Source organism: Syzygium oleosum, unplaced genomic scaffold (assembly GCF_021117445.2).
Source record: "Syzygium oleosum isolate NSW1041296 unplaced genomic scaffold, Sole_v2.1 Sole_v2.15, whole genome shotgun sequence".
NCBI lineage: Eukaryota > Viridiplantae > Streptophyta > Magnoliopsida > Myrtales > Myrtaceae > Syzygium > Syzygium oleosum.
The window spans coordinates 2,958,596-2,974,374 of NW_026607499.1; the positions used below are offsets into that span (position 1 = coordinate 2,958,596).

The following is a 15,779-nucleotide window of genomic DNA, read 5'->3' on the forward strand; positions in this document are numbered from 1 at the left end:
TTGTAGGGTCCAGGGATCCCAGGACCAAGGACCGACCTAGTCCTCCTAGGAACCGGACCAGGACCGGCCTAGGGTTGACCATGGATCAATAGGCACCCCTAGATAAAAAGAATTAAAAGGAAAAGAAGCTTTCCTTTCTCTGTAGGTATCAACGCCCTCTCCGCCCTTTTCAACCGCACACGAATGGAGACAAAAGGAGAAGAGAAAGTCCCTCTCTGCAAGATCTTCAAGGTCGCTGCACCCTTCACACACCGCCGCTCCTGGTGATTGTCCAGCAGCCTCCGCAATGCTCGGTCCAGCATCTACGATTTCTTAGCGACCTGCAAGCTTCTTTGCTGCTCCTGCTGCTGTACCGCTTCAAGCTTCACCAACACACCACCAATCTTCCTCCTAAGGTTTTGTTTTTAGGAGCACCTCGCGGCCACCGAGTCTCGACCAACAACGACGGCCGAGAGTCCATCATCGTTGATGACCACAAAGCCACCGAGACACTACTACACCAGATCACCTGTCACACCCTGAATCCTATAAGAATAGGGGTAGTAACACGGCCGTCCTTCCTCTCGAAGGATGTAGCCTCAAGCCATACCAAAGAAAAAAAAGAATCAACTCCTAAAAGTCTCCATCAAAAGCACTCTCGAATCATTAGCCACTAATCGATGACCCTGAAAAACACGAAAGATGAAAGGAACGAATTACCACGGTCCAGTGAATAATACCTTTATTCCAAGCGGATCGAACAATCACTATGCATCGTTATAAAATGATATCAATCTCATCATCTCAAATTCAATATACGATATACGTAAAATATCGAAAATATATGATAACTTTCCAACAAAACTTTATATGTACAAGATTAGTCAACAAGGCCTGTTCAATAATAATAACAACCATCAATGGTCTAATTCGTTGACTAATTTCATCAAATCACACGTCGATGGTCCACTCTATCGACTAATCTAATGTTCATCATCAAATTATGGTCACATTTAACGCCGTGACAAAGGCGACCAAGTTTATCCCCCTTAGCTAGGTCCACCACCTATATCAGTTGGTGGTTCGGCCCAGAAAGACATCTTGAAAGTATGCATACTCCCCCCTCAATGGGTTCTCATCAACCAATATCTTTCTCCAACAACGCACAATCAACACCAGAAAGTCATTTCATAAACCAGTTTTATAAACTGAATCACATAATTTTTCATAATTCCATTTATCAATTAAAATGCATTTCATAAAGCATTTCGTAATCAATACATACAACTTTTGGCAATTCATTTCACAAAACATTTAACCAAAGCATTCACAATTGGTCATTTTAGACCACTTCATAAAACATTCTCAATCCCTTTTCAATCTACTAAAAATGTAGTAAAAGTTCGATCCAATTTATGCAAGAAACATGCTCTTAATAACTCATACAATATTAAAACTCTACCATTTTCAAGATATGATTTTGTAAATTCATGAAAGAAATAGTACCACTCACCTGGGAAAGCTGAAAACCAACTTACAATGGTTACTCGAGCCGATGCACTCGAATTCCTATCAATTAATTGAAAAGCGATGTCAAAATCTGAGTAAAACACTGCTCCAACGAGCAACTCAACTAAACCATGCTCAACCGTCAACGAATCGACTCTTAAGCACTAACTAAGAAGCTTGTTTATAACAAATGTTTGTCTTTCTCCGTTACGCATATTATTCGTTACGCGTAACTCGTCCACGAAACTTCCAAATTTCATTCCAAACAACCCATACTTCGAAATTGAGCTTCGTCAAACACAACACTCCAGAGCGTCCTAGGCTACGATTTCCACAACAATTGCAGCTCAAAAACTCCTCAATCAAACCGCGTAATTCAAAATCGACATCACTTTGAACTCGTGCCCTTAATCAGAAAATTACTCCAATTAAACGAATAATTGGCTTAAATACTCACCAGGCGTTGTGATTCGCAGTTGATTCAGCTTGTCAGGATGTCTAGATCGGCTGTGCGCAAAGAATTTTTCTCTCTTCTTTCCCCTTTTCCCCCTTTCCTTCTCACGAACGAACGTCTTCTTCTTTCCTTGTTGACTTCACTGGCTTCGTCACTTCCTCTGTTGAGGAAGATATAAGATTGCTTGGGCTTGGGCTTTAGGGAATGGGCTGGGTTTTATACAGATCTATGTATTTGGGCCCATACATTACATCACCAGTAATTTTGTTTGAGCAAATAAAGGGAATGGGCTTTTTACAAAGATCTTCTTTCCCCTTTTCTCCCTGCTTAAATATTTTTGTTTGAGCAACGTTGAATTTCTGATCCAGCAAGATCGAGCTCGAGCCTTGTCCAGCTCGCCAAATGTCGGCGAGGCCCTGCAACCTTGGGCGAGGCTTGAGCCTTGCCTAGCTCGTCGGCCTTGGGCAAGCTTGACCTTGCCGGAATTTGGCGAGCTTTAGCCTCACCGGTCTGTGGCGAGGCTCAAGCTCGCCTGTGGCTAGTCGTCGACAGTCATCATGGCTAGCGACCGGTCGAGGAAGAAGTAAAAAGAAAAAAGAAAGAAAGGAAATAAAAAGAAAAGGAAAAGAAAAATTTTAAAATAAAAATAAAATATAATTAAAAACTCGAATTTTTTTAAAATATAAAAATAAAAGTAAAAAGTGTTTGATGAAAAAAAATGCTTTGTCTAAAGGTTAAAGAAAGAGTATGGAAAATGTTTTCCGCTTTCTAACATGTCCCCACTTTTGAAGGTATTTGTTCCATAAGCGGAAAATGTCTTCCTTGATTAATTTATTTTCCATGAACTAAATGCCGGAAAATTCAGAAAACGTTTTCTTAAAAGTTGTTTTCCATGAAATAAACGGAGTCTTAAACCTGTTCTGAACCCACAAAAAAGTATCCTCGTATAACAACTTCTCCAGAAACAGCAAATGATTCTTGACGAAGAACAGAAATAGAAATAATTTCTGAAATTTCTCACTAACTTGAATCATGAAGCTTAATATCTGAACCAAAGAGCTTGGTTTGGGGTGAAACTAGAGGATGGATATTCACGTAGTAGGTGCCTCACATGTGTCATTTGTGCATAATCTTGAAGTATTTTGAGGAAGGCATGTTCATTACTGCAGATCTCAAATCATATAGCTCACACCAAACAAGAGCAGTACAAATATACACCAATATATCAGAATCTTTCATTAGCTGTTCCATTGTTTAAATCTCACGCACAGACAATAGATTTCAAATTTCTACATGCCCTCATTTGAAAATGGAGCATTTTCGATCAGAATGCAGCCTCTTTTGTCCCCTGAAAGAATCGACCAGATGGACCGCCATCAGGCAACAAGGCCAGACTCACAGGACCCTCTGCACCTTCCTCTGGAGTCGAGAAGCCGGTGTTGCAATTTATGTCCGTCTTGACAAATCCAGGGCAGACGCAATTTATACGAAACGTGGTGTAATTCGCCGCTATAATCCCCGTATACGCGTTCAAGGCCGCTTTGGAGACTGTATATGCTGATAGTTGGGCAGGCCAGCCTTTGGTCTTCAGAGAACCTTGTTTAAAATCTTTTAGATACTCCTTTAATACCTCGTCCATTTTTTCTTCTGTGAGGCTTTCGGCATCGCTGAACACATTTTTAGCCCAGCCCTCCGGTAAATTCTAATCGCAAAGTCACAGGATGATTGAAATGCTATTCATCTTCGACGATATAACCATGGAAAAGCATTTCAATAGACTAATGTTCTAGATAGAACGTGCCAAAAATAATTAACTACTTGGAAGTACAATATGACAGCAATGAATTCGAGGAACATCTTGTGCTTAACAGTAAAAAGAGATCTGAGAGAATTCATTCATTCTATAAGAAAGCACTGTCAGAAATCTCTTTTTGCTTTTTTAAGGCAATATCCAAACTCTCATTAAGACCTATATCATGCAAACAAGTCTAGCTTAAAGCTTGATCAGTCACATTCTAGTGTTCTCTTGCCAAAACGAGGCTTTGCATCAAATGTGATAGCTCGAGAGTAACTTTCCTTTCTTAGATTACTGAGAAATAACTTCGAAATTATATACTTCTTACCTCTAGCTTCCCCATTGACGAGGAAACATTGACAATCGTGGGCAAGTCTGATAGTTGGAGGAGGCCAATGAAAGCGTCAACCATCCTTTTGGCACCATAGTAGTTAATGTTCAGGCACTCTTCAGTTAATTCATATGTCTCTGTCGCAATTTTACTATAGTCGACTTGCTTCTGCATCATCAATAGAAAATTTAATAGCATCAGAAACATAACAATGAATATGCATTTTAAATCCCTAGAGAGCTCATTGTGTCATCTCATAGGAGGAGTTAGCCGCAAGAACTTCGAACAAGGTATATTGTGTTGGGATCAGAATTCTATTCTGCACCGGTTGATTCCCAAATGGTTCTTCTTTGCGACGTTTCTTTCTAATAACCACGTGAAACTTATTAAGAGAATGATGTCACAACTTCAGTTGTCATTTGCATCATACTCTTATAGAAAAAGAAACTCCCTTTCAATCTCTTCACTGAAAGAACAGATAGTAATGCTAAAGGATAGATAGTAATGCCAGAGCAATGTATCGAGTTTGAGCCCATAAATCTAAGCATAAATTCAAGTTGGAGTTTGACTTGTGGTTTATAACTTGTGATTCGATGTCCGAACAAGCAACACAAATCATGGATTTACTTTCCATGTTGGAGCCAAGACCGGTTGAGAAGAGTTTCCCACTTTTGGGATATAAAAATATACTCGGTCTTGTCTAGATGAATAATTGAAGAGATTGTAGTGATATAAATTTGGATGGTGGACTCTTCATGGAATTACATCCAATTGGTCCTCGTCGTGGGTTTTGGTCTGACAGGAGTGGAGTGTTTGAAGTCGAGAAATCTTGTAATAAGAATTGTGAATTCCTTTGTTAGATTAAAAGATTATTTTGCGATGAATTATGATGGCCAAACACCTTGTGAGTTATCGCATGTAATTGGAGCCGAGAAACATTAAGAGTATTTGAGTCACTCGGATGTGATTTGTAGTGCAATCTTGTGCTTCTCTTCTGTGGGATAAGTCACGACGGTCAAGTCACGTAAATCCGATGTTTGATTTATTTAATTTGCACAACAGGTAATGTGACAGGGCTCTCTTTGCTATGAACCTCAAGCAGTAGCTACTTCTAATTTCCAAGCCAATTAATGTTTAAATTAAATTTCTCCTTGACCAACACCGTGATAAGAGTAACCGAGTGCATACCTTTCCAACGCCGGAAACTCTCAAAGCATCAGCGTCGAAAATGGATCCGACAACACCAGCATTGTTCACCTGGAAAAGAGATTTTATTAGCACATCATTCTTCTGCAATAAAAGCATAAGGGCAATCGCTAAACGAGTATAAAGGTACTCTTTTTCTCGGTAATATACCGAAAAGTCAGTAATCAAATCCGACAATCACAGTTAATCTTGAACTAACTAGATAATGATCGAGAAGTGGGGTTGAACATATCTGTACATAACCCATGCATCAAACAGTATATTGGACAACAGAAGGTAGGTCAATGCAGTGATGCATACTATACATCTTGTACTCGGATGGAAACTACATATACTAGAAACCATTCAAGAAAAGCAGAAATCACAGTACATTTTTGGCACCTTTCTCGGTCGAGTTAATCAAGGTCCTTACTCATTACAAAAATAATGTACCTCAGATAGACAAGGGAAGTTCAGACATATCCTTGGTTAGAAGGGATGGTCGCATATTCCTCACTAGTTGCAACAATGCTAGAACTTCCGAACACCTCAATCTCACATATCAATTATTCGTCAATACCACAATTTGAACATCAAGATCCTCATTTCATTTTACTCTTTGTTTGCGTTTACATTTAGGAAATGGCTCATGGTACTACAATAGCAATATTCTGTCATACACAATCAACTCTGCATATGTGTTTGGATATAACACTCCGTCTTTGTTGGTCCCAAAATGAAGACACATTTTCGAGGTTTACCAGAATATCCAGCTTTCCAAATTTGTGCTTGACAAAGTCAACAAGAGATGAAACACTGGCAGGATCAGAGACATCAAGCTGGTGGAAAATGACATGATCGGAGGGACCGCACTCTGATTTGAGTTTGTCAATAGCTTCAAGTCCTCTCGTCTCGTCTCTAGCAGTCAATATCACCACAATCCCTTTGGAAGCCAAGAGCTTGCACACTGCAAATCCAACCCCCTTGTTAGCTCCTGTCACAACTGCATACCTGGAAAAAGAAGTACAGAAGAAAATGGGATTAACTAATTTGCAGAGCAAAACGAAACTGGAAGGAATAAAAAGAGATGTACGAGGGCGATTGGGTCATTACCTCTCGGGTTTGGAGTCTGCCATGGATGATGAACTGGAAATGGAAACGGGTTCAATGAAATGGGGTTTTATTAGGGGGAAAAGTTATCTTCACGTGACAGGTAAGTGCCCAGGTCGAAGCTTTGGCTTGGAGCTAACAAATCATCGTAGAGAATTAAACAAGTAAATATGCAAATTCATAAGAATCCAGACGGTCAGCATCGTTAGGCGGGAAGAGTACACAGCATTAACATCGAGGCACTCGTCTTCTTTCGACGGAAAACGACGTTATTCTTATCCAGCACTTGCAAAGACAAGACCTGAAATAAATTAACTAATATAAATCAAAAGGCCAATAATTTTGCTTATCTTAAGACGTTCGCTTCTTAATTAGAAGTTTAGAGAGAGTTTAGACGGGCCTCGACTAGAGCTACCTGGTGTCTAATTGTAAGGATATCTATCAATGCCCCTTAGATTGTAAACTCGATGCATCAAAACATGATCTAGTTAACTATTCGTTATTACTTTTGCATGAGACAATAGAAGAAAATTTTCCTCTCGTGTCTTTACTCGTTCTTCGGTTTGCTCGATGATTCATCCATTAAATTAAGAGTTTCCAGTTTGGCATCTGCGAGTTTCGATGTCCAGTAAAAGCTTGAGTCCTGAAAGTTCCCTGACTACCTCGTCTTATGAAGTCTCATGAAGCTCAGCATCCTCAGATGGAGCCTGCCCGAGTAAGACCCTTAAAAGGCATTCAATAGAATAATATATTTAATTTCAGTATTTTCCGACAACACGTAATTGGATATGCTCTGCATCTTAAGTTCAGTAATTATTTGAGGAAGCCACAACCTTTGGAATGGTCCTTATTGCTCAGCAGAAACCGTACAACGCAACTAAGGAGTCACGTTTATATATATGGAAAGCAAGTCTCGCTTTTCTTGGTAACTTGTATTTTAGCTATGTAATTCATATGTGGCAATGGGGAGGCTGGGAGTTCGAAACTCCCCTCATATAGGTAGGGGGTTTATGGGTGTCCCAGGGGGGCCAGTAGTAACCCGCCCCCAGCTCCACAAAAAAGGACCTTCTCTAAACCTCTTTCCTCTCTTTTACAATGTTTGGTGTCATACGATGTTTAGAATGGTATTGTTAGCTTGATGAGATGAGTAGGTTATGTGAGTATGCTCTCACATGTCACTCTGTGAATCTATGGATTGGAAAATTTGTAACATTGAAAGTTTTATGGAACAAATGTCAATTGTTTGGAGACTAAAAGGCAGTCCCTTGTTTAAGGCCAAGGTGGTCGTGTTTGTAGGATAGCATACTTGTCTCAAGCAGTCAATCGTCTCTTCCATTATTCTAACAATCCCCCTCATGCTTAGTCTTGTCTTTTTGCCTAGTACTAAGCGATTTGAACTCAAGACCTCCAGCTCTGATACCATGTAAGATTTTATGGGACCATTGCCAACTTTTCTAAAAACTTAAGCTGTTAGATGAAGGCGTAGTTTAATATTTAATTACTCTGACATATATACAGAAATTTCTCATATCTTATCTTTCGCATTCTTATTCTTAACTTGGTATCAGAGCCAACATTCCTGAGCAACCCTAGTGCACCGGGTGCACCCCTGCAACGCAATAGCAAGGACCACAGTAGTGAAATAAAGAACATCCTCGCCGCTCGACAATGTTCATCCGAATGCCTCATTCTCTTCTAAGTAAGCGCCATGGTGGTCGTGTTACGACGTCAGCAACGTGTCATCAAGTCGAGATTTTCTTTTTCCACGGAGGTATTTTTCAACGCTGCAAAGACATGTCTTCGCACAATAACTTTTCCTTCAGCAAAGTCTGGCTTATTCCGCTTGCTGTAACCACACTAGTCGTATCGGCGGTGTTTATGTTACTGTCTCGACAGCAAAGTCGACCGCAAAGGATGCATGCTACTCAACTTCAATACCTCCGATTCTCGACTTTTCACTTCTCATTTCAAGAAGCCGACACCACCACCAGACTCGTAGCTATCAAACGAGCAAAATACTAAAAGCTTGGTGCCATCACACCCGTCACCTTGTCTCGGATCCGTTGAGCTTATTCTAATTGAAGATTTTGTGATATTGTTCGGATTATTTTTCAAACTTAAGTTGATTTGTTTCAACTCAACTTGGGTTTGAGAGGATGTTAGCAATATTAGGATATTTAGATATCTCTTAAGATATTTAGGATATTTCCTATGATTTTCTATATCTATTTTGATTAGGCATATCGGATTTGATTTCCTTCCATTTCCTCTATCTAAGCCTATAAATAGGCTCTCCATGTACCATTTTCTATATATCAATACATAAATATTCTAATTATATCTAATATAGGAAAATATCCTAATTTTCTCTAACATAGAGAATCGATCCATGATTTCATTGTATCTTGCTTAAGTTGGGTGCTTGCATATGTCAAATCTACTAGTTATTTGAGTAAACCACAAATTCAGGCGTGGTTTTTATTGCTGAGTAGAAATTAATACAACAGAGCGAAAGAGATTCATAAAAACAATGTATGAACATTATATGAACGGTTGAATGAACTAACACATTTCGCATTCTTATTCTCTCCCTGATTTGAAAATAAATCATCTTCAATTCGAAGGATGCTTCTTTTGTCCCCTTGAAGAACCGACCAGACAAACTGCCGTCAAGCAACAAGGCAACATTCATCGGACCCTCCGCACCTTCTTCGGGAGTTACGACACCGGCATTGCAATCTAAATATGTCTTGACTGATCGGGATGGACACAATTCATATTAAATGAGGGGGTACTTCACCGCTATGACCCTCGTGTATGCATTCACGGCTACTTTGGAGACCGTAATATGCAGGCAAATTAACGGGCCTAGCATTTGGCCTCGAGAGAACCTCCTTTGAAATCTTTGAGGAACTCCTTCAACAACTCATGCACCTTCTCTTCCGACTCTTAACAGGGCTAGCATTTGGCAATTTAATAAGTCGCGCATGATAACTATTATGTTTCTCTATTTTTCTGTTTTTCTGTTTCAGGTTTGGAACAGAAATCCGTTTGGTAACGCAATTTCATTTTTCTATTTCTTGAACAAATTTTGGTTTCAGAAATAGGTTTGGAGCAGAAATGAGAAGTAAAAATTTTCTATTAGTTTATTTCTGGAACAGAAATGAAAAATAAAAACTCTTCTCATCACTCGCCCCGCTACTAGCCAGCCGGCCATCCACCGTTCGCTGACCACCTCCCACTGCTGGCTGCCTCCCGCCGCCGTTCGCCATCTCCCGTCGCCAGCCACCGCCCGTTGTTCGCCTCCCACCGCCATCTATCGTTGTCCACCGGCCGCCGGCCGCCTCCCACCGTCGGCCGCCGGCCACCTCCCGCCACTGCCTGCCATCCTCCACCGCCGCCCGACGCCAGCCACCTCTTGCCTCCTACTGCCGTTTGCCGCCGCCCGCCACCAGCCACCTCTCGCCTCCTATTGCCCTTTGCCGTCGCCTGTCGCCCGTCGCCCACTTCCCACTATCGCTCGCCTGTCGATCGCTCGGAAGGAGAAATTTTATGTTGTTATCAAACAAATTTCTATTTCAGGAGTAGAAATTTTGTGCCGTTATTAAATGCGTATTTTGGCTCATAAACTCTTTCGGGGAATAGAAGTAGAAAAATCCATAAATTGATTTCTGGAACAGAATGGTTATCATTCGCGGCCTTAGGCTGGCCCACTAGAACTCTCCTCGCCATCCTAGAGCGAGTGCATTGTCATTCATTTACGATATGTATACTATGACAGATTAGTCCAAGAAACAAACATTTGCATGACACAGGAAAGACATTTAAAAGATACTGATATGGTGCCGTTAATGCTTGTAAAAGCAATTATTTGATTCCAATAGACCTATGTGAAGTTAAACAAGTCCAGCATTTCTTAAAACTCGACCTAATTCACGGCTAATTTGATAGCTGGACGATCAATTTTCACTCTTTGGTAATTCTAGGAAATACCTTGAAATGAACGTTGAATTTTGGTACTTCTTGCCTCTTGTCTTCCTGCCTTGGTGTAAACATTAACAATACTATGCAAGCGGGATAGTCGGACGGAGGTCAATAAATGTTTCGACCATTCTTTTGGCACCACAATAGTTGACGTCCAGTTACTCTTCCTGTAGTGAAATAAAGCGAAACCTCATGGATCTTGCAATTCAAATATAATGGAAGAAGAAGAATTTACCAGAGAAATTAATGAGAATGATAAAGAATACCAAAGAGTTAGATGTTTTATTTAAGTGTTGGTCTCTACTACACAGGTTGAACCAGGCACAAAGATTATATATTCCTTTGCAACAAGTCTCACGCTGTACCTTGTTACCCAACACCAGGAATACCCTCCTTCCGTTTATAGACCCATTTGCCCCTAACAATCTTCTGCTGGTTAAGTGACTTAAGCTTCAAATGTCGATAAATTATTGGAATAGTAAGTTGTTTTAAAGAGTGTAGGTAATTTCGTATAAGAGTTAGTAATGTTAATCCACCGGTAAGCTATGCAAATAAATGTCAATAAATTATTAGAACAATTGTTACTTTTGACACAATCAAATGAAGGGAAAATGACACAAATGGTCCTTGAACTTTTAATTTGTTTAATGTGGTCCATGAACTATATCCCAATGTGTAATGTATTTTACTAACTTGGGAAAATTTTAAATAAGGGCCTAAAGTGTCCTCATTTTCTCAAATAGCTTGAAGTGGATCTTGTTTCAAATACGCTATTATTTTCTCAAATAAGAGTCTGAAGTGGACTTTGTTTCAAATAAAAGTCTAAAATGACCATATTGGTCTCAAAGAATGGCCTGACCTCACCAACTAATCAAGAGCATTTTTATGTTTTTTTTTGTCTTTTTTTCTTTTCTTTTCTTTTTTCCCATTTCCTTTTTTTTCTTTGTCGCCGGCTAGCGAGTGCCTGGCGATCCTCGCCAGCCACTGGGCAAGGGCTTGGTTGGCCGCTAGCGAAGGCTTGGGCGAGGCAACCCTCGCTCACGGCCGACGAGGGCCCTGGTGAGGCGATCCTCACTAGCAACCGGCCGGGCCCTCGCCCAGTGGCCAGCGAGGGTTGCTGGGCCCTTACCGGCCGCTAGCAAGGGTCGCTGAGCACTCGCCGGCCGGCGACGGAGAAACAAAAGGAAATGGGAAAAAAGAAAAGAAAAAAGAAAAAAAAAGACAAAAATGCCCTCGATTAGTTGGTGTGGTCATACCCTTCTTTGAGACTAATATGGCCACTTTAGGCCTTTATTTGAAACAAGGTCCACTTTAGGCCATTATTTGAAATTTTCCCGAGTTTGTAAAATGCATTGGAAAGCTATACAAATGAACGTTAGCAGATTATTGTAACAGTTGGTAGATTTTGGAAATACAAGGAAATGTTAGTACTTTTAATGAGTTTGTCGTCAACATCTAATAATTTAGTGCTTAAACTTTAGTCGTCGACGACTTTTGAAACGCTACCAACACTCATAAGAATTTACCGGCGACGGATCGGTGTCCGGAGTCTTGCCTGACTTAGCACTAAAAATTAGCTGCATGGTCGAGGAAGGTGTTGAAAGTTCGAATGGTGGAACTTGTGGTTGCTTCTTTGTCAGGCAGGAAGAGTGGGACTTTTGATAGGAGATAGCAGTCTAGACATATGAATGCAAAGTCTATCTCACCCACCTTCGCTGTCTGTTAGATTTTAGGCTTGAGCGTTCCACAAATAACATTGAATCCAACATATAGGATGGGTCGGCGGAATAACTGCAGCATAGCTCGGCGGAAAAGTTCGATTAACACACGTAAGTGTACAGAAAATTTCTGCGTGTTATAACGTAGACAATGTTTTATCTTCTTCTACGAGGACTTACTTACAAAAAAGGCCCTGCTGTAAATTAATTAAGCTCTTGCTGTTGAGCGCATATCATAATCAGTTCATTTTTAGAAATATACGAATATTTCATCTTCATACGATGTTTATTCATGTTCTATAGCATCACTTTTTGCTATCTTAAATTCCTCGAGCAAAATATTTTTCCTGTAAATAGTAACCTCTTATTATTCGGGAAAATTGTTCAAAAAGTCCTAAACCTATTGCGTTTTGGCCAATTTAGTTCTAAACATTTCAATTTTGTCAATTGAGTCATAAACATTTTGATATTTTGCGAATTAATTCCATTCAGCTAATTTTAGCCGGAAATCGCTGATATGGATGTCGGCGCTGACTTATACAATTTTTATAATTTTTTTTAAAATTTTTTGAATTTGTTAATTTTTTTTTAATTTTTTTGCTATCTTTCTTTTCTTTTTTTTATTCTAAGCCAGGCGAGGGTCACACCCTCGTAAGTGGCCGACAAGGGTCAGCTGGTCCTCACCTTTGACCGGAGAGGGTCGACCGGCAGCCCTCGCCAAACTTGGTAGAAACAAAAAGGAAAAGAAAGAAAGAAAAAAAAAAGAAGAAAAGAAATTCAAAAAAAATTCCACATTGGCGCCGGCCATCCTACGTGTCACTACTAGCATCAACTCCACGGTAGCGATTTCTGGTTGAAATTGGCCGGATAGACTCAATTGATAAAATGTGAAAATGTTTTGAACTCAATTGGCAAAATTGAAAGGTTTAATACTGAATTGGCTAAAGTGCAATAAGTTTAAAGACTTTTTGGACAAATTTCACCGTGTTATTCACTTTAACTTAGTCATAATATCGACATGCACCAAAAGGATTTAGTTACCCCTTGGAGGAGCCTTTTGTAGATTATCCCCAACTCTGTGAACATGGTTTTCTCCTATAGAAAATGGACCAATAATTTTACAGTGACGAGCTAGGTAGTGGTCTCCCAACAGAATGGACAGGTCGAGTTGTAAACGATGGTCCCCAACGGATTGATATGAATTCATGGGCGCCGACGAGAGAAGAACAAGCACATGAAAGCGACCTATTGCAAACGATAACCTGTGAGTCGATGACCTTGCACCTTTCATATAAACAAGACAATGGGAAGAGTGTAGTTGCTTTCCCTTGTTCAACAGTTGGCACTCGACACACTAGCTACAGTTTGCCACCAAAAGGCAGAATCATCAAAGAGGTACGCAAATGCTCTAATGGGTTTTGTGCATGCTTGGCCCCATGACTCCATCAGATTGCTTGCGCTTATCCTTCTTCTCGGTATTTAGGTACGCAGTCGTTACGGGTGCAAACAAGGGGATTGGGTTTGAAATATGCAGGCAGTTGGCTTCAAATGGGATTGTGGTGGTGTTAACATCTAGAGATGAGAAAAGAGGGCTCGAAGCAGTTCAAAAGCTCAAAGACTCTGGTCTGTCTGATTACATACTTTTTCATCAGCTGGATGTCACCGATCTCTCCAGCATTTTATCCCTTGCGAAATTCATAGAGACTCAAATTGGAAAGCTAGATATATTGGTATGCACACGTTTACAACATCTTGTCCCTGCCTTTTGTCAACAAATACGGAAAGTTGCAATAACAGGCGAAAACTTTTGTGCAGGTGAACAATGCCGGGGTTATTGGAGCCACTATAAACGAAGAAGCTTTTAGGGCTTCCAATTTTGTAGAGGCACGTTTTCAAAAAGGCCAATGTCTGATCAGATGATTAAGCATATATTATCATAGAAAGTGATGAATAAAACGTATTCAATGACCAATTACAACATATTTAATATATATGAAGCAGAAGGATTTACCAGCCTTTGAGCAGTTTAGAAGTCTAAGTAATTTGGTGAAATGATGATTGGTATCCCAAGAATCTAATAACGTTTTTATTGGTACTAGTACTTTTCTGCGCAAGAAATTGGGAGGTCGTACAGGCCAATGTTCTTCGTAAATAGGCTACCTTATACTCTTCATGCAATTATAGATAAGAGATTCTGACCATCTTCTTGTGACTGTTCGGCTATGACAAGAGGGGTTTCCTGGTTGTGACTTGCGATTGCAGAAGCAGGACGCCGATGCCCATGCTCAAGTCAATTGGAGTGAAGCTTTTATACAGTCTCTGGAATCAGCCAAAACATGCATTGAAACAAATTACTATGGGACGAAAAGAATGGTAGAAGCTCATATTAGCCTCCTCCAACGATCTGATTCACCTAGGATCGTGATAGTCTCCTCTATTATTGGGAAGCTCCAGGTAGATGCATGCATACAATACAAAAGGGTTTTGTTTAATTAGTGCATTTGCATACTGTAGTAGATCTCTGCTGAGTGAAACCCTGTCCAATGCGTTCGATAGAACTCGAATCTTTGTTGTCTGGGTTGAGATCAGGTTCCATGTTGTCCAATCACCATGTTTTAGTATGGAGCCTCTAACTGAATGCATCAGCTGAGCAACGATGAGGCTCTCCCATAACACTTGCAGATTATATTTCCTTTCAGTATGTGTCTAATGAATGGGCCAACGGAGTTCTAAGCGACGCCGAGAACCTCACAGAGGCGAAAGTGGATGAAGTGGTGAACGTTTTCCTCGAAGATTTCAAGAATGGTTCTGCAGTCATGCCAGCTTATGTCGTGTCGAAAGCAGCCTTGAAAGCCTACACTAGGATCCTCGCCAAGAAGTACCCAGGTTTCTGCATCAACTGTGTGTGCCCCGCCCCGTGAAAACAGACATCAACCAAAGGAGAGCCATCTTATCTGTTGAGGAAGGCGCGGAGAGTCCAGTGAAGTTAGCGCTTTTGCCTAATGGTGGTCCTACAGGTTGTTTCTTTGTTAGGACGGAACCATCAGAGTTCTGATGGAAGGATATGACTCATCTCCTGTGGCTGTTAGGAAACAGGATCCAGATGAATAAATGTGTGTAGTTAACGAACAGCAGGTGAACCTAATGCCGGTATTAGAATGCCCATTATGCAATCAACATGAAATGACAAGACGTGTGTGGTTCTTCCATGACTGCCTCAGGTTTATTTCCTGCATCCTTTTTACCACGAGTCTGGAAGGGTCAACTCACACAAAATAGAGTCGATCGTCTTTCTTCTGAGCGTGGTTACTAGTGCCTTTGTATAATCACTTTGTTGTCCATTGTCTATACTATAGTATGCTTTTTCTTTTGTGTTAGCGTCGGCGTGCATTACATAAGAATCTCTGTAATATTGGACAAAGTGTTCAATGTCCGTTCAAGCCTCTTACGAAGATGATGAACAATAGAAAAATGCTATAGACATGAAAGATTGAACTGGTGAGCTTTGACCCCAATCTACACACACAGAAAGATGAATTAGTGACTCACTACCTATAAAACTTTTGTTTCAATATAAGTAGTTACTTTATTTTTCGAGGCACATAGGAGGTGACATAAATTACATGATGCGGTAGTTATCAAGCTTTGGCTATAACAAATTAAGACTCAATAATAATTACTCAAGAAAAATTACTGTAGCATTATATGATACAC

At 40.3% G+C, this 15,779-nt stretch overlaps 1 protein-coding gene and 1 pseudogene across 1 annotated transcript; one reads left to right on the top strand and one right to left on the bottom strand.

Moving 5' to 3' along the window:
- Positions 1-3,082: 3,082 nt before the first annotated feature.
- Positions 3,083-6,514, bottom strand: LOC115678104 ((+)-neomenthol dehydrogenase-like). Its single transcript, XM_030601410.2, has 5 exons — positions 6,367-6,514; positions 6,015-6,264; positions 5,257-5,325; positions 4,066-4,236; positions 3,083-3,644 (listed from the first exon to the last, which is right to left on the bottom strand). Exons 1-5 carry the CDS (start codon positions 6,387-6,389, stop codon positions 3,267-3,269), a joined length of 891 nt encoding a protein of 296 aa, XP_030457270.1. The 5' UTR covers positions 6,390-6,514; the 3' UTR covers positions 3,083-3,266.
- Positions 6,515-9,167: 2,653 nt separating this feature from the next.
- On the top strand, positions 9,168-15,440 carry LOC115678224 ((+)-neomenthol dehydrogenase-like; annotated as a pseudogene).
- Positions 15,441-15,779: the final 339 nt, after the last annotated feature.